At 32.1% G+C, this 26,378-nt stretch overlaps 1 protein-coding gene across 1 annotated transcript in view; it reads right to left on the bottom strand.

Annotated features, from left to right (window-relative positions):
- Nucleotides 1-26,171, bottom strand: part of GABRG1 (gamma-aminobutyric acid type A receptor subunit gamma1) — a 62,829-nt gene extending 36,658 nt beyond the window's left edge. Inside the window, exons 1-2 of the mRNA XM_007180742.1 lie at nt 25,956-26,171; nt 8,818-8,966 (exon numbers count right to left, since the gene is read on the bottom strand). Coding sequence (XP_007180804.1) covers nt 8,818-8,966; nt 25,956-26,059 — 253 coding nt within the window. The 5' untranslated portion in view covers nt 26,060-26,171. The remainder of the gene's footprint in view (nt 1-8,817; nt 8,967-25,955) is intronic.
- Nucleotides 26,172-26,378: the final 207 nt, after the last annotated feature.

Below are 26,378 nucleotides of genomic sequence, written 5' to 3'. Positions count from 1 at the left end.
AGAAAAGGTAGATATGGATAAATAGATACTTAAGACTGTGCTGTCTAATACCTTAGCTAGTAGATACTAACACAGACACCTAGAAAAGATACTAACATAAATTTTGGACAGAAAAGAATGCCTAAAAAGATCACTTTAATAATTATTCATATTTGTTTGTTTTCAAATTTTTTATTGAAGTATATTTTATTTATACTATTGTGTTAGTTTCAGGTGTTCAGCATAGTGATTCAGTTATTTTTTTCTGATTATATTCCATTACAGATTATTATAAGATATTGATTACAATTCCCTGTGCTATATAAATCCTTGTTGCTTATCTATTTTATGCATTTTATATATAGTACTTTGTATCTGTTAATCCCATACTCCTAATTTGTCCCTCCTCCCCTCTCTCTCCCCTTTGGTAGCCATAAGTTTGTTTTCTATGCCTGTGAGTCTTTTTCTGTTTTGTATATAGAGTCTTTGTATTATTTTTTAGATTCCACATATAAGTGATATCACATAGTATTTGTCTTTCTCTGTCTTACATACTTCACTAAGTATAATATTCTCTAGGTCCATCCATGTTGCTGCAAATGGCAATATTTTGTTCCTTTTTATGGCTGAGTAATATTCCTTTATATATATTTATATATATATATACATATATGTATCTATATCATATATATATCTTATCTTCTTTAACCGATCTGTTGATGGGCGCCTGGGTTGTGTCTATGTCTTGGCTATTATAAATAGTGCTGCTGTGAACACTGGGGCACATGTATCTTTTTGAATTAGGTTTTTGTTTTTTCTGGGTATGTACCAGGGAGTGGGATTGCTGGATCATATGGTAGCTCTATTTTTATTTTTTTAAGGAAACTCCATACTATTTTCCATAGTGGAGGCACCAATTTGCATTCCCGACAACAGTGTACAAGAGATCCCTTTTCTCCACACCTTCTCCAGCATTTATTATTTGTAGACTTTTTGATGATAACCATTCTGACCAGTGTGAGGTGATACCTCATTGTGGTTTTGATTTGCATTTCTCTAATAATTAGTGATATGAGCATCTTTTCATCTGCCTCTAGGCCATCTGTATGTCTTCTTTGGAAAAATGTCTATATAGGTCTTCTGCCCATTTTGATTGGGTTGTTTGTTTTTTCGATATTGAGTTGTATGTGCTGTTTGTATATTTTGGATATTAACTCCTTGTTGGTCGCATCGTTTGCAAATATTTTCTCCCATCCCATAAGCTGTCTTTTCGTTTTGTTGATGATTTCCTTTGCTGTGCGAAAGCTTTTGAGTTTAATTAGGTCCCATTTGTTTATTTTTGCTTTTATTTATTTTTCCTCGGGACACTGATCTAAGAAAATATTGCTACAATTTATGTCAGAGAATGTTTTGTCTATGTTCTTTTCTAAGAGTTTTACGTTGTCATGTCTTATATTTAGGTCTTTAAGCCATTTTGAGTTTATTTTTGTATATGGTATGAGGGAGTGTTCAAATTTCATTGACTTACATGTAGCTGTCCAGCTTTCCCAACATCACTTTTTGAAAAGACTTAAGTCATTTATTATGTATACTCTGAGATGAACAGATAAAATGCTACTCTGCACAGTACATATTACTACTTATATTTAAATAGAAATTAATTAAATTTAATTGAAATTTAGCCGTACTAACCACATTTCAAGTACTCAATAGTCGATAACCAATTTCAAGTATTCAATACTCACAAATGTATGACTGCTTTTAATATATATAACATATATTAAATATATGTAAATTTAATTATTTCGAATTTCTTCTTAGGAGAATGAAAGACTGATCTCTTATTCTGTAGTTTAATGTCTCTTTAGACAGCAGACTTAGCAACCTGCTCCTGCTCCTACACCTGATCAGGGGAAAAGAAAGTTGGAGAGGAGATTTAAAGAAAGAGAAGCAATGGAGTATCTGCACACCCACTCTTTGGAATGTCTAGGATATTTTATTTTCTTGTGGGTACAATTCACATCAAAAGAAAATAACTGGACCAGAGGCATCTTACCAGTTTTTTGGCCACCAGCAGCACGTATCTCCAGACTAGATTGTTGATGAAAGGAGCTAAGGCAGGTGGAAGATATAGAGAAGCCTCTAGATTCCCCAGGTCAAGGAAGTGAGCAGTATAAAATGCCTATGAACAACAACATAAAGCATTTCTACTCTATTCCTACCCTCCTACCCTCACTATTTATATGTTTGCCTCTCAAAGTATACCAAGGGCCATTTGGTGTTAACCCAAAAAGAAATAAAAACTAAGAAGACAAAAGTTTCAAACTGCACCTAGTTAACTCCTCATATCTCCTGCATGTTCCCATCACTAGAAACTTAGAAGAATTAAACAGATGGAATAAAAAAGCAGATCCTCCCCTTCTCACCCCAAGTCCCTGTCTAGTGGTACATGTCTATCATCTATTCTGGGAGAGGGATAGCTTTAAATCTATTGGGATAGTAATTTTTTAGATTAAATCAAACTATTTAAATCACTGAAATTGTTTGAAAAGCTGTAGACTCTACCTGAAAAGTTGTTAAGAAATAAAAAATAAAATTCAACATAAAGTAATTAAAGCTTTACTAGAATTACAAAGCCTTTTAATATTAATTCCTTATTAATTTCAGAAGTCCTCAGTAAATTCATTAAATTTATTTTCATAATTAATGAAGAAGAAAGATGTTAACACAAATTTTGGACAGAAAGGAATGCCTACAAATCATGTGAACGATTAAATAATTCATTTTGTGTAATCTGAGATGCACAGATACAAATGCTGCTATGCATGGTATAATTATCAAGGTACTTAGGACATGTTTTGTCTAATCTATTAAACGATGTGATGTCACAGATGTATATAGCATTTGAAAGTCCAAATCTTGATCTGAAATAATTTAGGTAAAATGCTAAATTCGTGAAGTAGGACAACTGTCAAAATACTTACACATGAAATTAAAAGATTATACACGCTAGATTCTATTCAGAAAAGTTCACTCAGTAAGTATTAAATGAACATAATTTATGTTTCAGACATTGTTTTAGCAACGAGGGATAGGGTGCTTTCTACCTTCAGGGAACTGACATTAATTGAAAGAAAAGAGAGTGTCAAATAATAATAGTGAAATATGACGAGTAAAATGGAAGTACAGATTTCTGTTTCTTGTGATAAGTAATTGGCATCAATTTAACCATCTCAATAAAAACAACTTTTTAATGTTTAAAGCCTTGAGAGTCATTATGAAGATATAACACAAAATATTTATACACCAAATAACAATGCATTTACCTTTATGAGGCAAAATCTACAGGAGAAAAAGGGAAATACAGATAGTAACACACCAAAAATTGAAGCGGGAAAAGAAATCATTAAACTTCCAACTCAAAAAAAAAAAGCAAAACAAAATAAAATATAATGAAGGTTATAATAAAGACAAAGTAGAAATTACAAGGTAGTTAATAGAAAAACAGAGCTCATTAGTTAATAATGGAAATTCTGAAAAAATCCACTTCTCTTAATTTTCTTGATCAGAAAAAAGGGGGTAATAATACAAAATATAAAATAGGAAATAACAAATGGGAACTAAACATTGAAACAGAAAAAGTTTGTTTTTTTTAATCCTAAGAAATTACTTTGAAGACTTCTTTGCAAGTAATCTTGAAAACCTAAATAAAAGAGATAGTTTTCCTAGGCAAATACAGATTACCAAAAATGAGTAGAAAGCACAAACAGACCAATTTTCATAGGAAAACAAAGTGATCAAAGTGACTAACTATTTCCAAAAAGCACAAGACCTGGATGAATTTATAATGGAATTCTATCAAACTTCCAAAAGTCAGGTGATGCTAACCCCCGGGTAAAGTGCTAGACCTTTGAGAATGAAGGAAAATACCTTTTCATGAAACAAATGTAAAAGGATGGCTAAAACAAATGAAGACAGTACTCAAAAATAAAATAGAAGATGAATATCACTTATAAATACCAATACAAAATACTAAATAATATATTAGCAAGCAGAATCCAATACCTCATTAAGTTTATAATATATCATGACCAAGAGAGCTTTAGTTCAGAATGCAAATTGTTTCAATTAATACTATACACCATACTAATAGATTTAAAGAGGATAAAACTCAAAATTATTTCCAGAAATGTTGAAAAAGGCTTTGAAAAATTTCAATACCAATTCCTGATTTTAAAACTAAATCAAGCAAATCAAGGGATAAGTTCTTAATGTGAATATTCATATGAAGAAACACTAGAGTCATTTCCATGAGAACTAAAATGATACAAAATTACCCATTATCTCCACTACTATTCATTATTATGTTAGATATATTAGACAATGAAACATCATAATGCTTTTAGACAAGAAAATTCGATTAGTTGCATATGAGTTGGTAAACAAAATAAATAACTTTTTGTATATGGTATGATAGCATATTTTGAAAACAAATGATGCTTAAACTAATCAAAAAATCAGTAAGGCAGCAGGAAGGTAGTAAGATATAAAATGAACATTCATAAATCAATGACATTGATATACAAAACCAGAAATCAGGTATAGGACATTACAGTTGAGGAAATATTTACAGGAGAAAAAATTAAATACTTAGGATTCAATTTAAGAAATGTGAAAAATCTATGAGTAAATCTTAAAACATTCCAGAGAGATACAAAATTAACATGAAGATTTAGAAAGGCAGCCCATGTTTCCATATTAGATGATACAATGTTATAAAGATGTTAGTTTTCCCAAAGTTAATTTACAAATTTAACGCAATCCCAATAAAAATACCAACAGTTCTTTTTTAAATGTAACTAAACTTGTTGATAATAAAGCTCCTATTTTTTTTTTAAATGACACGCAATAGCCAGGAAAACTGAAAAGGAAAACCAAAAGAAAATGAAAATATGAGGTGGGGCCAGCTCTATAAGATATTAATACTAAATGTTTTAGTCTCAAAATACTGTTGAATCTCTACTGTTAATACAGTGTGGTGGCAAATAAATAGAAAAACAAATAAAAGAATGGGATAGAAAGGACAGAAATCACAAAAGTACATAAGAAAATGTAATATATGATAAAGTTGACATCTCAAATAATGGAAGCAAAGATTGACTTTTTAAAAACTCATGCTGAGTCAACAGAAAAACCATTTGAAAAAGATAAAAATTAGATTCATACTTTACACCATACACAGGAATAAAATTCAAATGCATCAGGGAATTAAATAAAAGAAATAAAATCATACAAATGCTAAAAGTAAACATAGATAAATTCCATTCAAAGTGGAATATAACCAGTAACATGGAAATGAAACTGTCAAAAAATGGTTAACATAACCACATTGAATGGGGATAGGGAAGAAAAGAACTAACCTAAGTTACTTTGAGGAACAGTATTTTGATTACATACTGCAAAGATAAAGGCAAAAAAAATTGTATATGAATATTTTATTCTAGTTAATTTTTTATAGATGTGTTAAAGTTATAGAATTACTTTATGTATTTACTGGAAATGAACAAATAATAACATATACTATGGGTAAATGAGAGCCAGGTGTCTCCCTGATGGAAAAATAAATTACAGATAAGGAAAAGGGAAAGGTTAGAATGAGCCCTATGGTCTTTGGATTGGAATCAGGGCTGTCAGTATCGACTTCTGGTTTATAATACGTATACACAGGGATAGACATAGAAATATAGATGCCTGTGAATGTATGTGTAGAACATATATTTTCTCCTTCTGCCCAATGAGAAGGTCAAGAAGCAATGACACCCAATATTAAGAAATACACCTGGTGCTCACATCTTGGTTTCTAAATACCATTCTACAAAAAGAGGAACCAGGGTTCTTCGAGAAATGATGAATTCCATTGCTGGATCAAGAGGAGCCTGGAAAATTTTATGTGCTAGAAAGTAAGGATATGCTCAGAAAATGATAGAAACATAAAAGAACAGAGAAATAAAATTATAGGACGTACCAGTTGTCAAATTTTCATTTTGAGCAATAAAATAAATAATGATGGTAAAGGATAATAAACTATAAGATAAGACATATATCTAGAGGTCTACACTGAGTAAATAAATAAGTGAATAGATAAACAATGGGACAAGTCATAGATCCTCCTTACTGCAGAATTACAATTAATTTGTGTAGAAGGAATGATGATAATATTGACTTACCACTTGACAAACATCACAGTAATACTCTTGCAGGTAAGAATCATTGATAGAGACCAGAGGAATGGACAAAAGTGTGCTGAGAAATATCTGCATATTTCTCCCCAGTGCAGTATCTCCTCACAACATATTTATTAATCAAAAAGATAATAACTTCACAGTGAAGAAACGTGGAAGAAACCACACTTAACGAAAGTGTGGTTTACATCACCAGTAATAAGATATATAAACATCACATACCTCCTAACACAATACACTGAAAGCACAAAATATCACTTTTGCAGTGTTCTTGGCAAAAATGCATAAACACAGCCCAATAATGAAAATATCAGACAAATTGAGGGGCGTTCCACTGGCCAGTATACTTTAAAATTATCATGTTTATGAAACAAACAGAAAAACTGAGAAACTATACCAGGTTGGAGGAGAGTATGGAGGCATGAGAACAAAATGCAATGTGTGATCTTGGTTGGGATTTTGAACAGAAGAAAAGGACATCAGTGAGGTATCTGCCATAATTTGAATAAAGTCTGTAGATTAGTTAATAGTATTGTATCAATATTAATGTATTGATTTAGGTAATGATTCTATGATTATGTAAATATTAACATTATGGCTGAAAGATTTCTGGGAATTTCATGGATAGATAATATTTTATTAAGTCTAAATTTTATTTTGAAAAAGTAATTAAAATAATCTAGGAAAACAGAAAACTAAATCATGGAAAATAGATTAACAATAAACAAAATAGTGTAAAATAATAAAATTTAAGAAAATTTTCAACAAAGAAATTTGACAAAGCTAAAATTCGATTTTATGACAAACTAATAAAAATTTTAAAGCCCTTCAAGATTTATTCATAAATGAAAGAATAGATTACTAATATCAGGAATGGTGGAGGAGAAAAGCCCTCAGATCCTAAAAACATTAAAAATATCATAAAAGATGTTATGAAACAATCTAACTCAAGTAAATTTTAAAATTTAAATTCCTTGAAAACTAACCAAAACTAATAAAGTAATTGAACTGCTAAAATTTTTTCCCAAAATATAAACTCTAGGCCAACATGACTTCACCAAGTAATTCTTCCAAATATTTAAGGGAGAAATAGTATCCATTTTAGATAACTCTTTCAGAGATGAAAAGAGAGGGAAATATAGCTCATTTGTAGATGCTAGCATAATATTGATGCCAAAACTGAAAAAGACATTACAGAAAGTAAAATAACAGGCTAATGCCCTTTATGAACATAGATATAAAATTCCAAAACTAAATATTATCAAACTGAATCTAGTGATATTTTAAAAATATTACCATGTCACAACTAAGTAACATTTATTACAGACACGCAAATTTTGTTTAAGTTTTAAAAATCAGCCAAAGTTAGTTACAGAAAAAACGTTAGTAGAATAAAGGGCAAAATATGATCAATATGATTGTTTCAGTAGGTGCACAGAAGTCATTTGAACCAGTAGGGAGGTAAAAAGAACCCTAGCAAAATAAGAAGGTAAAGGAACTACAAAGAGCATCTTAAAAAAAAAGAAGCTTACATCAAACATCATAATTAATAGTGAAATATAGACTGTTTTCCCTGATATCAGGAACAAACCAGGACTATTCAACACTGATCTCTAGTCTTAGTGCAATATGTCATGAAAAAAGTATAATTTTGAAAATTAATTAGAATGTTCATTATATGCAAAATAAACTCTATTGGCAAAGTAGTCATTATTGGTAATAGTCATTACTCTCTGTGTTTATAGAAAATCTACATTAATATAACAATAAATAAAGTTGATAAATTTAGCAAGGCTGCTGAGGACAGAGTAGACTAGCAAAATATCTATTGTATTTCTATACACTGCTAATAAAAACTTAGAAAGTAAAATTTAAAAAAAATCTATTTATACTTACATTAAAACTTCAAATATAGAAAATTAAATCTAGTAAAATATATTCAGCACTTCTTTACAGAAGACATTAATAAAAAATTGAACATATGTGGAAGAATATATGATGATCATGAATTTGGTACAGTAAAAATTCAGTATTGTAAACATTTCAATTTCCCTATATTGATTATAGATTTAATGCAATCCCAATAAAAATCTGGCTGACATATTTTGTTTGTTTTAAAGTGTTGCAGTGGGAAACTTTGAGGTTATTTATGTTATAAGATGTATACATAAATGCTCAGAACTGAGAATAACAATTTTGACAAAGAAGAACAATGTTGGATTGTCTACACTAAATATACTCTAAAGGCTTATAATTCTACATTAACTAAAACAGTGCAGCACTGCACAAAATTGGAACGCCTACATACCTTTCAAATATTCCCTTTTATGAAATATCTCTTAGTTTTTCAGGCAGTTTTATCAAAAATTGCTCTGTTGTAGCAATTGTAAAGTAATTACATCGAAAATGTTTAGATGTCTTTCTTCCCACGTCAAACTGTGAAGCTTTCAAAACAGTACCATTCCAAATAATAATTGCCAAACCCGCAGTCTCTAACACGCATCGGACACTCAAGGAATATGAAATATGATAAAATAACATCAGCAAATGTGGCTTTCACAGTTACCAAAATCCGAGAATGATTACTCGAACTTACCTCCTATATCTGGGCGAAGTTTATTGTCATAGCCTTGAAGCAAGGAGTTGAGAATTTGTGTTATATCTCCTTCATGAATCTTTGGTGCCAAGACCCAAGTTTTGTTCACTGTTAAATCCTCATCATCTTCATCATCTGCTTTATCAACACTAAAGAATTCAAAAACGAAAATTGTATGATAGAAAGTTCAACCAAGTAGTGTATTTTTAAAAATAGTTTAAGATTATTCTAATTGTGTAAGAGAATAATAATAGGGGAAAAAAAGCATTAGAAATATTTTACATTCGGTTAGACTAACGCCTACATCATATGAACTGTCCTGTTTTAATAATACTCAAAAATGAAGAATCCAGTGCAAGGAAATATCGTATAATATTAATGTAATAAAGTTTTGCCACTCCCACAACTGTCATTTAAGGTCATAGAGATTATGCACTGATAATGTGAGGAGTGGCCCTAGATTTGTGCGGTACACAATCTGCACAACCATACGTAAGTGACTCTATACCACCACACCCTAAACTAAAAATTAAGAAGTAAATAAGTGCAGGAAAAGTTGTAATCATTAGTCTGGTAAAATGTATTTTAAAATGCACATGTAGAAAAGAAGACTTAATGAAAGATGAGTGAGGAAGTGTTCAAAGAAAAAAGGAAAAGGTATTGAACACACCTATGCTTCTTCCTTTTAAGTCAGAAGAACCGAGACCCCAGACATCTATTCCAAGAAGTCTGTCAAAGATTGTCTTACCAAATCATGAGTGGATGACTCACTCTTCATATATATACATATATATATAAAATCATGTATACATATATATACATATTATATATACATACACATATGTATATATATACATGTCTATATATATACACATATATATATAAAATCATGCTTTCCATATATATATATGTATATATATATGGAAAGCATGATTATCACATTTTAGGACTAGAATTTAGACTTTAGGGATCAAATAACCCACTGCCTTTATTTTGTAAATGAGGAAACAAGTCAGTAGGGAATCAACCATAGCACAAACTCATTTATTTTCAAAACTGAGACTCAAACCCTGGTCCTATAGCTAATGCTTCCTGCTACGCCTGTGTGTTTAACAAGCATAAAGTTTCAGCTTACTTATGAATTGTGGTAGAAACATATAGTAATATAGATATTCATCTATAATTCACCAAAAGTAACAAACTACTTTATTACCCGTAAGTAACCCCCCTTCATTTGAGTGAGATCAACCTAGACTTACACCCAACTTTAGTAAATATTAGTCCTCCACTGAAAAAGTATATATAAACTTTTATACTGGTAAAATCAGGTAAATCTATAATATATTATTTATTTACATATATTTATTTGAGAGATGAGCTTCCCTCCCACAGTAGATATTCAAGTTTATCTTAACAGCCTTAGTTGATATTTCTACACTATTCATTCAAATCTCTTTTGCTGTGAACCTAAACATCTTAGCTAATGCAGCCTTTACCCACTTTATCCTTTCAAATTATTTTTCAGTTTTATTGAGATATAATTGACATATAACATTGTACATGTTTAAGGTGTACAACGTAATGATTTGGTCTATGTATATATAGTGAAATGATTGCCACAATAAGTTTAGTTAACATCCACTCTCTTTATCCTTTTAAAGAGTATAAATTAACATTGTAAATTAAAACTTAACCGTTAAGTATTTGTACCTCATTTTATCTTTACAATAATTGTATTGATAGTTATTAATGGAGAGTTAACGGATAATGGAGTACATTATTCTTCTCAATATTTTTCCTCTTCTTCCTGTCAGAGAACTATTCTTTTCACTCCACTGACTTCTAACTTGGTCATGTGACCTGAAATACTCCTTTCTGCAATGCATCCCTGTCCCATTAAACTCAGGTTTGGCCCTGCAATTTGCTTTGGTTAATGGAATACATGTAACATAGATCACTACCAAGCAGAAGATTTATTGTCAGTGCATGGTTCACCATATCTCTCTGTCCTTCTGCCAGAAGACCAGCCATACTCAGACAGAGGCTACTACTCCATGACTTCACTTTCAGGGTGAAGGCAACATGAACATAGCCACAGTTGACCTACAATGGACATGTAGCCTGAGAGAGAAATAAACATTTAGTATTGTAAGCCACTGAGATTTGTGGGTAGTTTATTACCACAGTATACAAATTTTATCCATATATGAACTCCTGGAGTACATTTATTTAACAGATTTTTAATGAAGTGCTCATTTATATTAATTGTTTTGCTGTATTTAACTTCAAAAATATATACTACTGAAATACAGTTGTATGATTTCCTTTAAATAATTTCTTATTTTCTCTCAATAATATATATACATATGTACATACATACATTCATTTATAAACTAAAGCATTAAAAGTACTGAAATATTAAGAATCCTGCCCATGTGTCTTCCAGGAAAATTTTATCTAATTAGAACTGCTGAGATATTGTCAACAACCAAAATTTAGGGCATCCATCTAGCTTTGAAATACAACTGTAGTCAAATGGAAGTTCCCAGAAAAAATAGGAAGCACATGCTTATATTGACTTATATCCCCCTTTTCCCAGCTATCTCAGACGTAATATAAAAATTGACCTCAATGACATCACAAACTAACTTTCCTCATTTTTGGCAATAACAGAAAGGAAATTTCATTATAGTTAATTTTCTTCATTTTTCCTCCGCACTTTCTGAATTACCTTCAGAATATTCATTAACTACCTTAATTTCATATTGGTATTATTTTGGTGATAAACACTTATAATCTTAAAGATAGTTCATATAGCATATCTGATGTTTCACTATCATTCATAGACTGGAAGTTTTGTAACATTTACCTATGTTGAGTGAACATTCATTTGGAGGAAACAAGTATTATTTTCTTAGGCAATATTCTGGGAATTTGTAGACATTTGCAAGCGCTTCTCTTAAATAATTTGAATGAGTATAATTTTATCATTATTGGAAATAAATATACTCCTTAGTATATAATTTTACTAAATGTTTATTTTGATGATTGATGTTTTTATTGTTCTTATCAGCTGTTGAGTAATTTCCTACCATGTTTCATGAACTGAGTGCTAGGTTTCTTCCATATTAAGGTATGTCATTTAATCCAGAGTAATCCCATGAAATAAACATTACTATTCCTGTTTTACAAATTAGAAAAAAATAGATTTATAGAATTTGCAGGACCCACACTATTAAATAATAGAGCCAGGATTTGAAACAAGATTGATTTAGCTTGAAGACTCCTTTTCTCTTTGAAGTTTCCATGGTATCTTACTTTATCTTTGTTAAACAATCCGGGGTAGTTAGATTTTGAGTTTTCTAATTTATAAGAACATAACAACATTTTGGTAAGTAGTTAGCAAGTGCATTTGGGTTGTGCATGGGTAGAATGCTTAGTCTCTGCCTTTGAGTTCTGAGAAGTTAGAATAATAATTTCAAGGAATCACACACACACTCTCTCTGATAAAAAAGACTTTCTAAAGTGTGTGCTCAATCTTCAGTCCAATGCTTTAATTCATTTATAGAGGAAATACCATGTATTACGAATATGCTAATTGCTGAAAACAAAAAGATAAGTAAAATTGTATTCCTGATCTATTTGATCTTATTTTCTAATGAAGGAGAAAACTATTCAAATGATACAAAAACCCATCATGTACGAAGATGCTTATCACAGCGTTTTCTATAGTAGCACAAATTTTAAACAAAAGAGCACGTTTAAGTAAAGTATTATATGTCCATATGGTGTGATTGATGCATCCATTCAATTGGTGATTATGAAAAGTCTGTAAAAATATTAAATTATTTTCATAATTTAATGTTGTATGCAAAGTAACATATAATAATTTGCCTTGATCAAAACCTAGGTATAAAATGGCTAAAGATTTAACCAGAAAGCAGTATAATGAATACACTACGTATTCTATGCTAGTGGAGCTACAGAAAATTTAATTTTTTTCTGTATATTAATAGTATACTACAGTTTTTCTGCATAATTTTGTAACATAACTACATGAAAAGGAGTTAACTTGACATTAATGCCTACCTAAAAATGAACTGCCTCTTCCTATACACCAGATAGTGCCCTGAAATAAATTTCTAATCATAAATAATAAGTAATTAAGTAGAGGTTTTTATAGAGACAACTAGAGCTTTACACTCTGCCAAGAAAATGAAATTGGCAGTCTTAAAAAGTTGGCACTCGATTCTCCTTGGGTAGGAACATGGTTGACTGACAGCCCAGGCGCCAGCGCTCTGGACCAGCACTGCATCTGTACCAGATCCAAGCTTCCCCAGGCTGCTTTCAGGCAATAAATGAACATTGTGGCAATGGTAGTACAGACCCGTTCCTGCAAGACTAGGGCCTCCTCTAAAGGGCAACTTGTGTTGGATGAATTCTGCTGGCCTGGCCAAAGCCTGTTTAGTAGGGCTCTCTAGTCTGAGACTCTTTTAACCCAAACATCCTCTTTGCTTATACTTGCACAGGGATCAGACCTCCATTATTATCTGAAGGCTCTCTCTGCTTACTTCCACTTCCTCTCGTTTACCCTGCACAGGCATTTCTCTCGAAAATCTCTTACATGTCCAATCCCAACTTGGCATCTGCTTCTCTGAGGCTTTTGCTTCTCATATTCTTTAATTGACACTTGTAACTTGTTACTAAAGAAAATTTCTGAGTCACCTGTATCAGTGTTGCTGTTTTTTTTTTTTTTTTTTTGTCTTACTAACTTATTTTAATACCTTGACAAATCCATCTGATTACATAGTAAATTATTGTATGTAAAAGAGTACTTTAAAGATTGTATTACTCTTCTGAATATAACAAGCAAATGTTTTAAACTAATGATAACTAAGAGATAGGTTGAGTGAAGACAAGGCATGCTAAGCCATATAATCATGAGGAGAATTCATCTTTACAGCTAGAAAATATATATATATGTCTATAGCAAGTCAATCAATCAATATAAACTATTTTTCATACATAGGGTAAATATTCATCAAGATTTTCCCAGGACAATCTTGATTTACACCTGTTGTCCTAGAATAATTACAATATTAATAGTAACCTCTTTCACTCACAAAATGGCCTAATTTGGATGATAAATTGTAAAGTCACCCTGGATATAGTTCATATAAAGTTTACTGCAATGAAAATGCCCTTGTTCTGACACCTAGGGAAGACTCTTCCATCAATCTATTAAGGCAGTGCAGATGACTGCAAAGGAAACCAAAACAAGATGAAAAGACAACCCTCAGAATGGGAGAAAATATGTGCAAATGAAGCAACTGACAAAGGATTAATCTCCAAAATATACAAGCAGCTCATGCAGCTCAATATCAGAAAAACAAATAACCCAATCCAAAAATGGGCAGAAGACCTAAATAGACATTTCTCCAAAGAAGATATCCAGATTGCCAGCAAACACATGAAAGGATGCTCAACATCACTAATCATTAGAGAAATGCAAATCAAAACTACAATGAGGTATCACCTCACACTGGTCAATAAGAATGGCCATCATCAAAAAATCTATAAACAATAAATGCTGGAGAGGGTGTGGAGAAAAGGGAACCCTCTTGCACTGTTGGTGGGAATGTAAATTGATACAGCTACTATGGAAAAAAGTATGGAGGTTCCTTAAAAAACTAAAAATAGAACTACCATATGACCCAGCAATCCCACTACTGGGCATATACACTGAGAAAACCATAATTCAAAGAGTCATGTACCACAATGTTCATTACAGCACTATTTACAATAGCCAGGACATGGAAGCAACCTAGGTGTCCATCGACAGATAAATGGATAAAGAAGATGTGGCATATATATATATATATAATGGAATATTACTCAGCCATAAAAAGAAACGAAATTGAGTTATTTGTAGTGAGGTGGATAGACCTAGAGTCTGTCATACAGAGTGAAGTAAGTCAGAAAGAGAAAAACCAATACAGTATGCTAACACATATATATGGAATCTAAGGGGAAAAAAAAAAAGGTCATGAAGAACCTAGTGGCAAGACGGGAATAAAGACTCAGACCTACTAGAGAATGGACTTGAGGATATGGGGAGGGGGAGGGGTAAGCTGGGACAAAGTCAGAGAGTGGCATGGACATATATACACTACCAAATGTAAAATAGATAACTAGTGGGAAGCAGCCGCATAGCACAGGGAGATCAGCTCGGTGCTTTGTGACCACCTGGAGGGGTGGGATGGGGAGGGTGGGAGGGAGGGAGATGCAAGAGGGAAGAGATATGGGAACATATGTATATGTATAACTGATTCACTTTGTTACAAAGCAGAAACTAACACACCATTGTAAAGCAATTATACTCCAATAAAGATGTTAAAAAAAAAAAAAAAGAAAAACAAATACCGTATCCTAACACATGTATATGGAATCTAAAAAAAAAAAAAGGTTCTGAAGAACCTAGGGGCAGGACAGGAATAAAGATGCAGACGTAGAAAATGGACTTGAGGACACCGGGAAGGGGAAGGGGAAGCTGGGACAACGTGAGAGAGTGGCATGGACATATATACACTACCAAATGTAAAACCGATAGCTAGTGGGAAGCAGCTACATAGCACAGGGAGATCAGCTCGGTGCTTTGTGACCACCTAGAGGGGTGGGATAGGGAGCGTGGGAGGGAGAAGCAAAAGGGAGGGGATATGGGGATATATGTATAGCTGATTCACTTTGTTATACAGCAGAAACTAACACAACATTGTAAACCAATTATACTCCAATAAAGATGTAAAAAAAAATACAATACATATTGCTGATGCTATGATTACAAAATTGAATTTCAAGCTGTTTAGGACAAGGCAATAAATAATATTAAATCATATAGCAAAACTTAAAAAAAAAAGACTCATCTCTAAGATTGTAACAAACTCCCATAAATTATTTAGAAAAAGATGGATGATCCATCAGAAAAAAAAAAAATGGGCAGAGATTTGATTAGGCATTTCACAAAGATAACCAAATGAGAATGAGTACATGAACAGACACTCCACATCATTACTCATGAGGAAAACATAAATTAAAAACACGAGATACCACTATACATAAACCACAATGGTTAAAATAAAAAACCTTGACAACACCAAGTGTTGATGAGGTTGTGGAGCAACTGGAACTCTTGTACAGGACTGTGAGGGCAAACTGTTAAAACCACTTAGAAAACTCCTTGGTGTTATCTCCTAAAGATGGACGTGCACACACTCTATGACCCAGTAATTGCACCCCCAGGTGCATACTCAACACAGTTGCATAGTATGTTCACCAAAACGCTTGTTCCACAATGTTCAGAGAAGCATTAGTGGATGTACCATCAATTCAGAAAAAAAATCCAAATATGCATCAGTAGTGGAATGGATAAATAAAATGGGTTATTTAAAAAAAAAAGTGCAGCTGAAGCTCCAAACAAGGCCTCATCTGTGATCTGTTGCTCATGACAAATTAGTGTTTGTTTATGAACATCAGATACATTTCTATAAGTCAAATGACAAGTTCCAGGGAAGAAACATACCTGTTCTAATGTTTCTGAGTAGACTATATTTTAATGTCAAAGCCTACAGGAGCTAACTTTTAAAGAGTATGTATAGGCACTGAATTTAGATCTGAAAGTCAAAGAAAATAAAAGTTAAAATTAAAAAACTTTCTTATTTTCTTTTTGCCTTTATATTCTACTTGCTTAATTCTTTTGTACAAAGCTCTTTTTAGGGTAGTAATGCTGAATCATTTTTATTGCTCATAAAAGTTGGTAGGGAAGCGAAACAAGTAAAAGATGATAGATAATAGAGTTACAGATTTGAACTTCCAGAGTTTTAGAGAGGTGAAGTGATAGTCCACTCAATTCTGTGATTATCCTCTTAACACAAAAGAATTTGGGACCCATCACATGAGGCACAGAGAGGAATGCTTTGAAAATTTGAGGAGGGGGAAGGGAAGCATGCCTAGAATATTAAATAAGTGTGTTCCAGTCTGTCCAGTGCTTAACTTTACCATAAAATTGATCACACTGCATCTTAATTAGCTATTTACTTTATTTATTTATGACCCTCTGTAAGCTCCTTGAAAGCCAGGGTTAAGGTTTTCAATGTGATACCATTCGCACTTAGCCTGACATATAGTAGGTATAAAATAAAAAAAAAATTCACTAAGTAAATGAATAAATGGACCGAATATTAGAAATCATCTTGCTGTTTACAGGTAAAATTACAGTGAATAAAGAAAATAAACAACTAAAAACTGTAATTATTGGTCTTAATCAGAGAATTGATTGTAGTTAACCTAATATAAATTTTAAAACATAGTAGCAGTAGCTTTCTGATTCTAGCACTCATCCATCATAAACTTAAAAAAAAAAAACTGATTTCTTTCACAATGACAATACAATCTATAAAACAATTACAAAAAATATAGCAGGGAAGATCTGTCTTATGTGAAGAAACTAAAACACCAATTAAAGAATATAAGAATAGAACAAAATAAAGGCAAATAAATATTTTGGCTATAAAACAATATTATTAATACATAATTCTCAAATTAGTTTCTAAATTTAATAAAGTTTTAATTAAAATCCACAGTTCCTATGTAACAGATTAAAATCATTATACTGTAATTAAGTAGAAGAATCAATATAATAATTACAAGAAATTATTGAAAAATAGATTGTTAGATGAAATTTGCCCTGCCAGAATAAAAAGAAAACAAAATAAAGTCACTGTAATCAAAACCATATTGTGATAACACATAAAGAAATCAGTGAAAACAAAATCAAACCTTCAAATTCAGATCCCAAGTGTCTAGAAATTCAGTATACAACAAACGTGACTAGTCAGTTTAGAAATGAAAGGATGAATTATTCAGTAAATTAGATTGAAAGGTTTATCAAGCCATTTAGAAAAAATAAATTAGATTACTACTTAGACAATAAATTGCAGATATATTAAAGATCAAAATATAATAAAGTATAAAACTATTAAAGAAAATATTGAAAACGTTTTTTAACTTTTGAGATGAGGAGGTCTTTCTATGCAACACGTAACCAAACCAGGAAAGGAAAAAAAAATGACAAAAAAAAGGAAAAATAACTCATGGAGGACATAAGACAGTTTAGACAAAGACTGGAGACAAAGGATAGATTGAGACAAAGATATTTACAATGTAACTGGTATACAGAAATTTCAGAGGGAAAAAAAGACTAATAAAAATAACAAACCGTGCTAACGTTTACTGGTAGCAAGGGAAAATAACTTTAAAATGTGACAAATTTTAGCCATTACATTGGCAAAATATTAAAAGATTCATTACATTCAGTACTATTGATAATATAGATAAATGACATTTTTATAACCATTAATAGAATAAATTGCTCTAATAGAATAAATTGAGTAATTTGGCAACATTGATGAAATATTGAAATTAAAAGCATGTACATATGTATATATATACACAGTAACAATATTCATAATAAACAAAAAAAGACAGAGAATCTGTAATAGACTAATTTAATAAATTATAATACTTCCTTAATATAGAATGCCATATCATCATTAAAAAGGAGGTACAACTAAGTATGTGTACAAATCTAGAAAAATATCTTTGATATTAGCTGTGTGACAAAAACAAGTGTTAGATTTCATTTGTATAAAAAATGTACACACATGTGTATATACATATTTGTTTAAACTTATGGAAAAATCTGGAAGTATAGGCTCCAAATTGCTAAGTAATTTTGAGGAGTAGAATGGACTAAGTATTACTCCATTATTATTTACATTATATGATCAAAACGATTATGACATTAGGGGAAAAAGTTTTGTTTTTCCCATATATTTCAACAACATATATATGTATATCACTTAGAGATTACTTAAATTGTTTGTTTAAGAAAACAAGTAAAGAAAAATAAGGTCTAAACTATTTGTGGTAAAAAACTTAAAATTTAAAATATTTTATGTCCACAGAATAGAACAGAAATTGGATTATATATTGATTCTACAGTTTGAGATGTGGAATATTAGTCTCAGAGAAAAAATAAAATGTGACATCTTCATCCACTGTGATTTTTATGTAGCTTCCTTGGTAAGGTAGAATACATAGCATCTTTAAAATTACACTAATGTTAGGAAATTAATGGCAATAGAGATTACTTTGGGCACAGAGATCTTCACTGTTAGTTTCAAAAGGGGTATGGCCAATTCCTAAATCTAGTAGAACATAGTTTGATCTGGTTAGATAGGATATAGGAGTGTAGGGTTATATTAGTTAATGAGAAAAGGGACAGACTGATATCAGAATCGATTTTTAAAAATTAGTATAGTGACATATTTTTAGAAAGAAAACAAAAACAGAAAAATATAAAATATAGCAGATTATTTTTTGTAACATCTTTGCTCATAGTTTAGTGATTGATCCTTAAAATAACAACTAGTACTAATAATAAAACAATATATTTTGCCAGTTTTTGGATTTTTTTATTTGCTTTTTTGGCAGGCCAACGTTATTTTGTTAAAACAGAGTTTAGAAAATTGGGAACCGTGCTTCCAAAGAATAGTCTTTAGGGGGATGATGAATACACAGAGATTATAAATGTTCTTTTGAGACTGTTTCCATGTGAATATTTTTTGGAGGAAGGGAAAGAAACCATAATTTTCTTCACAGTCCATTAAAAAATTACCGCTGGATTGAAAGTATATTAAAATGAACACCAAATTTTCCATTGTTCCACTTTATATTCATAGAACATAACGGAACATAAATTAGACTTAGAAACATATAACACTTCATGACATTCACATTCTCTAAGCCTTTGATGCACTTATGCATCAGATAAATTCTATCAGGCTGCTAAAATTTTTGCAGAATTAAGGCAAATATTGACACTTATTAAATTATAAACGATATGAAAAGATCTTAAAATTAAATGGAAGAAAGAAATGGGAGTCTGTTCTTTTGAATGCAAAAAGATATACCTTTTCCCTAAGTCTTGGGACCATAAAGTGAGAGGTAAAATAGTTTCATTGACATAAGTATCCTCTCAGAACTTTCACTTCAAAAGGGAGAGAATACAAGTGAGTAGAACAGAAACAACAAAACACTCTTTCTAGTCAACTCCAGTTATGATAATTTGCAGGTTTTTCAGAAAGAATTGTTACTAAGGAAATGAGAGAAACAAATATACACTCATAAGACACCTGCACAGAGTAACAAATTAGTTTATAGAACACAGATGTCTGATTAAAACTTAAATTTAATCCAACCAATAGGGCTACGTTGTTCTAGTCAATGTGGCTATTTAGTAGAAAAGTAATCCCTGCTCAAAACACTCTACTGCATGTGTTGGAAAATTATTCTAATAGTGGTACACACCTAGGCTGACTGAGAGGTAAATGACCTGCCTATATTGAAACGGATCACAAATTCTGCAACCACAAGTCATGGTCCTAGCAATCTACCCAAAGATTAACTTGTTTTCCAGAACCCTTGATTCTAGCAGCCCTACAGCTATGTGGAGAACCAAATCACACCCTGATCACAACAATATTAAAATTTTCATATTTAACCCACTATACTCTAATCATAGATCTTCTGATATGCTCATCTACCTACAGGTTGGAGTGCAGGGTCTATGTTAACTTCCTTTCTATATCCCTAATATTTAGCACAGTCTCTACCACTGTGTTACTCAAAATATTTGTCACTCAATATATTTGTCTAAAAATAGGGAGAAATGTTAAATCTCTAAATGAATTGTATTTGTAAGGAAAGAATTCCTACAGTTCAAAAATTTACTACTAAACTAAGTTATATAGGCTTTAATAGGACGTTGCTATCTTAATGTCATATGTTAGATGACCAAAGTAAAGGATATCCTAGGAATATAGTTTTCAAAAGGCCCACCAAACCGTGAGACCATAACTCTGGCCACAGAATAGTAGTGTTATCTTCCTGTGTATATTTTTCACTAACACTGACCTGAACTTATGCCTATGACAGCTAAGAGCATTCAGTCTTTTCCCAGAGTTACAATTGATGCCAGTCTCCTTAGTGTCCCCACTATAGCTCATCTAGAATTGCAAGTAGCTGTTATAGCATTTTATTGTCTTTTGTTTATATTGATAGACCGTCTCAACATTAACTACTAGACTTTAAGTTCACTGGGGTCAGGGGCTCTGCCTTCTTTGTCCAGCACGTATATATGTCCTGTATACACTATACAAACACTAGTAGGGCAAAGATTATGTCTTGCTTACCACTATATCTCCAGTTTCCAGACCTCTGCTTAATACATGGTAGGCACTGAGTAAATATTTGTTGAATGAATGCTAATGCTTAATAACTGTTTATTGAATGAATTAATAGCTAAGAATATTTCCTGAAACATGGGGCTTCAGTTGGTTAAACCATTTTAGTACAGATAGAATTAGATTCTGAGATATTTAAAAGTAGAAAAAAACATAAATTTCATCTGGCTCTCACAGAGTACAAGAACTCTAACAAGCTTCTGCTTGAAGTTTAGTGACAAGACATCCATTATTTTGTTAGAGTGCTTTTGTATTGATGAAAATCTGGCTTCACATAGCTTTCACTACTTGTTTATGGTTTGTCTATAACATCTATACACAAATTCAACAATGATTTTCTCTAGCATCCTTAAGAATATATGATTCCTCAACAAAATTTACCTGAATTCAAAATTCTTGCTTTTAACTGTCTATCCAGTGGTGTTTTTTCTAGATCAAGAACTCCAGTTCATTTAAGGTTTTCCTAAAATAATTAATCCAGCGCTACATATAATATTCTAGATTATGTGATAAATACACAGCAGACTGTAACTTACTGTGCTTCTGTCAGTTTTACTGTCTCTCCTCTTCTCTCCTCTCCTCTCCTCTCCTCTCTTCCTTTCCCCTTTCCTTTCCTTTCCTTTTTTCCTTCTCTTTCCTTTCTTCCTTTTATCCCTCCCTCCCTTACTTTCCAACCCCCTCATCCACAGTTATGTTAATTGCTTTGATTTATATGGCATTTTTAATCTTAGAGGAAAGGTGATTAAAAATGCAGGCTCTGGGCATAGAGCACATGGGATCTGAGTCTTGGATTCAGCATTATCAGCAAGATGATCTTTAGTGAGTTCGTAAAAATTGCTGTGCCCTGGTTTTTCCATCTGTGAAATGGGGAGAATAACAGTATCTAGGCTTTATTTTCCCTTCATTTTTGATTGGTAGTTCGGCTAAGTATAACCTTCCAGGTTGAACATTTATCTTTAGAATTTTGGAGACATTTCCTCCATGGTTTTCTGGTCTTGTAGATGAGTAATCTCATGGTGTTCTAATTCTCTTTCCCTGATTATGATCTTTTCTATCAGTACCCACTAACCTTAAAAATTTAGACTCCTCTGTTTATCTTTGGAGTTGTGAAGATATATTTCCTTATTTTGACTACAAGATGTTTTCCTTTGGTTAATACCATAAACCTCAGCCTTAGCAGTGTGCATAATGGTAGTACTCATGTAGAACACTAGACACAAGTACTATCCATATGGTTAGTTCTCATGTCTAGTTTATTCACCACTGTAAACCCAGCAAGTTGCACTGTGTAGAGCACATAGCAGGCATTCAATAAATATTCGTTGAATGATCTCTCCCATAATCCAAAAGATATTTAATAATGCACAAACGATTCAAGGAGTTTACTGCACTTAAATTTAACTAGAATAAAAAATTCTAGAATTACTGTGATTCCAAGAATATCTGTTGTTATGACTTTTCAGTTAAAACTTTAACTGCCATGTACTTTGCAAAAATTTTCTCTCTTGGTCTTGAAACAAGCTGGAAAGGTAGATGTCAGTTCTACTTTTCACAAACGAGGACTCTCTGCCTCAAAGATTTGCCTGAAATCAGCCTAGTGGGAAGTGCTGGAGCTGAAACTAGAATTTACATCTAATGGTCAAGTCCAGGATTCTCAGTTGGTAGCATGCATATATGTGAATTATTCTCCTGAGGCCTGTGGCAGTCATTTCATCATATTTTGACAATATCTCAAGAGCCCTTTTTTTCCGTTTTTCACTCTGCCTGTCTCCTCTTCTTTGGGACCCCACCTTCATTATTATTTTCTTAGACAAATTTTAATCACCTTTATATAAATATATAAATATAAAATACTAGATTTGTCTCTTTCATTTTTAAGATGAAAAAATCAAGCATTTCCTTTTGTTGATAAGCCAGAAATGTGACTCATAGTATATAATGGGATAAAAAGGAAGACAAGTATACCAAAAAGACTCTATACACAGGGGATTTATCAATTATAGCATTTGCATTTTAACTTCAAAATCATTTTGTCTCTCAGTTCTTCTTTGAATATTTAATTATCATGGAGCTTCATTAGTCATTTTGTACTCGTTTACATCTATATTTTATTAGAAAATGAAGCCAAAGCTCTGAATGCCTAAAGAAAAATCATGCATTACCATCTCCACAAAATATATTACTGAAATTATTTTAAAATAATATATTTTATAATGTAATTATACTTGAATATTGTCATTTGCACAACTGACTGCTAAATTGTATGATTATTGACTCGAGATTGTTTTTAGAAATAAAAATGAGTTATCTCCCTTTAGCTCTCTCAACATACAACTTCTTAGTCAAAGCTTACCGTAAATTACATTTTAGACTATGTAAAATCTCAAAGCACTTTTTCAATTCTTTTCAAAAGTCTGATTATAATTATATTTTTTTCAACATTAAATTCAAAACATTATTTTTCAAATAAGTCAAATCAAGCTTGAGAGATCTTAACCAACTTGCCAAGATGCCATAGAGCCTCACAGAGAATGAAACATAGGAACCATGACTACAGCTTTTAGTTACAACAACAGGATTGGTTTTCATAGTTCAGCAATGTAAAAATCAATATAGTGCCTCTCCTTTATGCTCTTGATGAAAACTAATGAGTAAACAAGCTACTGTCTTTGATTAGATACAAAAAATAATAGCTTCCAATTTGGTAAATCCCCAAATAGGTGACTTTGAAAATTTAATTTAGAAACTGGCATCAGACATCAAAATTCTTACAAATAGAACCATCTGTGATTAGTTTTAGAAAGGTCCCTCAAAAGGAGAAGAAAGGAAGAAGAAATTTTGAATGTAAATGGTTTATACATGTTGACATCAATTATCTTCAACTAAATATTAAAAGGATAAAAAGTTCATCACAACTGTAGCTACTTTGAAAAGTGAAGACATACACTCTCATAACTGAGGCCCTAAGAGTTAATTACAACAGCAACATACAGCTTTATTTTTTAATATGTATTTTTTCACTGGCCAGAATAATCCATATTCTCTATAGTACTATGATAAAATGATTTATTTATTTTAGCTGCATAATGCATCTCTCTCTCTCTCACTCATACATATGACAAAAAAAAGTACACGGCATTTCCAATTAGAATTTCTCTCTTGAAAACTGCTATGAAAAGCCAGTGACGCAGCTATTGAGTTATTTTATGTTTCCGTTCAAATCTTAGAAATATTGAATATGAAAACTGGAAGAAATCATAAATGATCTACTACTGCCCTTCATTTCCTAGATGAAGGAACTGTGTTCAGAGAGGTTAAGGACCCTTGACACATAGAATCATGTCTCCAGACTGCCAGAGCCCATCTCTGTCCACTACACCACACAACTTGTTAATTCTGAGCAGCTTGAAGAGAGTCTGAGACCCATCATGATTCTCATAATGTAAATATCCTCAAGAAGAAAATGTATTATTTAAAACCAAACATTTCTTTAAGTAGACAGTACGCCCTTTAGTAAGCAGCTTGTCTATTAGATTGCAAGAGAAACTTGCACTTACAGTGATAAATCAGCTTACAGGTTGTTATTTCAGAAAATCACTGGGTTAGTCTGTTTTTACTTACGAGAACACAGATTCATTTGCGATATTATGAAGATGCATGAGAGCACTAATACATGGCCCACCAAAATATCTTCCATAATTTTATAATATATTCAAAGAAATAAACCATTACGATGCGCTTAAATATAAGAAATAATTAATCAAGTAGAATGTTTGTGCTCATGCAGAACATTTACGTTTCTAAGGGAAAAGGGTAAATAAACTAAAACTGTAATACTTAAAAAACATTGGGTGTCAAACATATTCTGGCAAGTCTAATATTACTTAGCATACTTTATTCTCTATTTTTGGAGAGAAAATACAGTTGTTCTATCTGTTAGTAATGGCAAAAATCCACTCTAGCTATATGCTAAAAATAATCATCATAATAATAAATTTTAGCAGTGATGCAAGTACTTAAAAAGGCATGTTTCCATCTCTATAGTGATTGCATTTTACTCTTGAGTTCTAAGCACTCCCTCTCTCTCTCCCTCTCTGTCACACACACACACACACACACACACACACACACACACATACACACACGGGACATTCACATCACCTTACAATATTTATTTACTTGTACACAGCCAAGTTAAAAAAAAAATTCAAAGCCGGCTCAGTAAAATATACATGGTTACTTCTAACTTAAATGTAACATAGTTTCAACCCTGATGGATTTTTAGCCATATTTATGATCTTTCTTGATGTAAAACTTTGATTTTTTTTTTTTAGAATAGCAAAAAGGTAAGGGAAAAGGCAATATTAGTGTATAAAAAGCATCATACATGCCATGTTCTGTAACAAGTTTCTAAAATAACTTTGTCTTTAAAATGCAGAATCATCCAGAAAGTTCATCAGTGGCATTCATTCACTAAATGTAGTAGCGAAAACATTTCTACTCCCCTCCCCACTTCCAGTAACTGAATCTTTACTAGTTTCCACTGTGCTTCAAGTCAAAAACAACTGAGCTATCTCCATACTTCACACATAGGCTAATTTCATTCTATCAGAAAAAGAGTAGATCTAATCAAAAAATAAACTGATGGCAAAATGTTGCACATGTGCCCAGGGAAATGCAAATTATTTAACCTAGAATGATTTTTTAAAGAAAAGAGAAATGAGGGGGGAGTGGGTAGATACCAAAGAATAGTTTTGAGTCCTTGAATTTACTCACCAGTTTCCCAGGTGCAGGGTCAGTAACAGGAACATCAACTTCAACCCCTTCCTTTGACTCCACAGAAGAAAAGGGGTGAAGAGAAGAGTTTTCCAAGAACCCATTGGGATCGCTTTTTCCGCTCAGTTCTCCAAGCCAGGACTTTTTCTCCCACCTTAGCTGCAGCCTGGTGAGTACAGAAGGGAGAGTGTGGGAAGGCAGTACACCTCCCAACCAGGTAGGATGCGACTCCCAGGGGAACTGAGCAAGGCAGCCAATCATTCCGAGAGGATGCTGGCATAAATTATCTGAAAAGAAGTTGGGCCAATCAACGGCCCAAAAGGGCGGGGCTTCCCCTACTAGAAATCGAGCCCAGTAGGGAAAAGGGCTCCGTCTTTCTGAAAGAAAAACAAACCTCTTCTCCCTGGCAGCCTCAGAGAAACA

Source organism: Balaenoptera acutorostrata, chromosome 5 (genome assembly GCF_949987535.1).
Source record: "Balaenoptera acutorostrata chromosome 5, mBalAcu1.1, whole genome shotgun sequence".
Taxonomy (NCBI): Eukaryota; Metazoa; Chordata; class Mammalia; order Artiodactyla; family Balaenopteridae; genus Balaenoptera; species Balaenoptera acutorostrata.
Note: the sequence above shows the minus strand (reverse complement) of the source record. Positions and strands in the feature narration are given on the sequence as shown.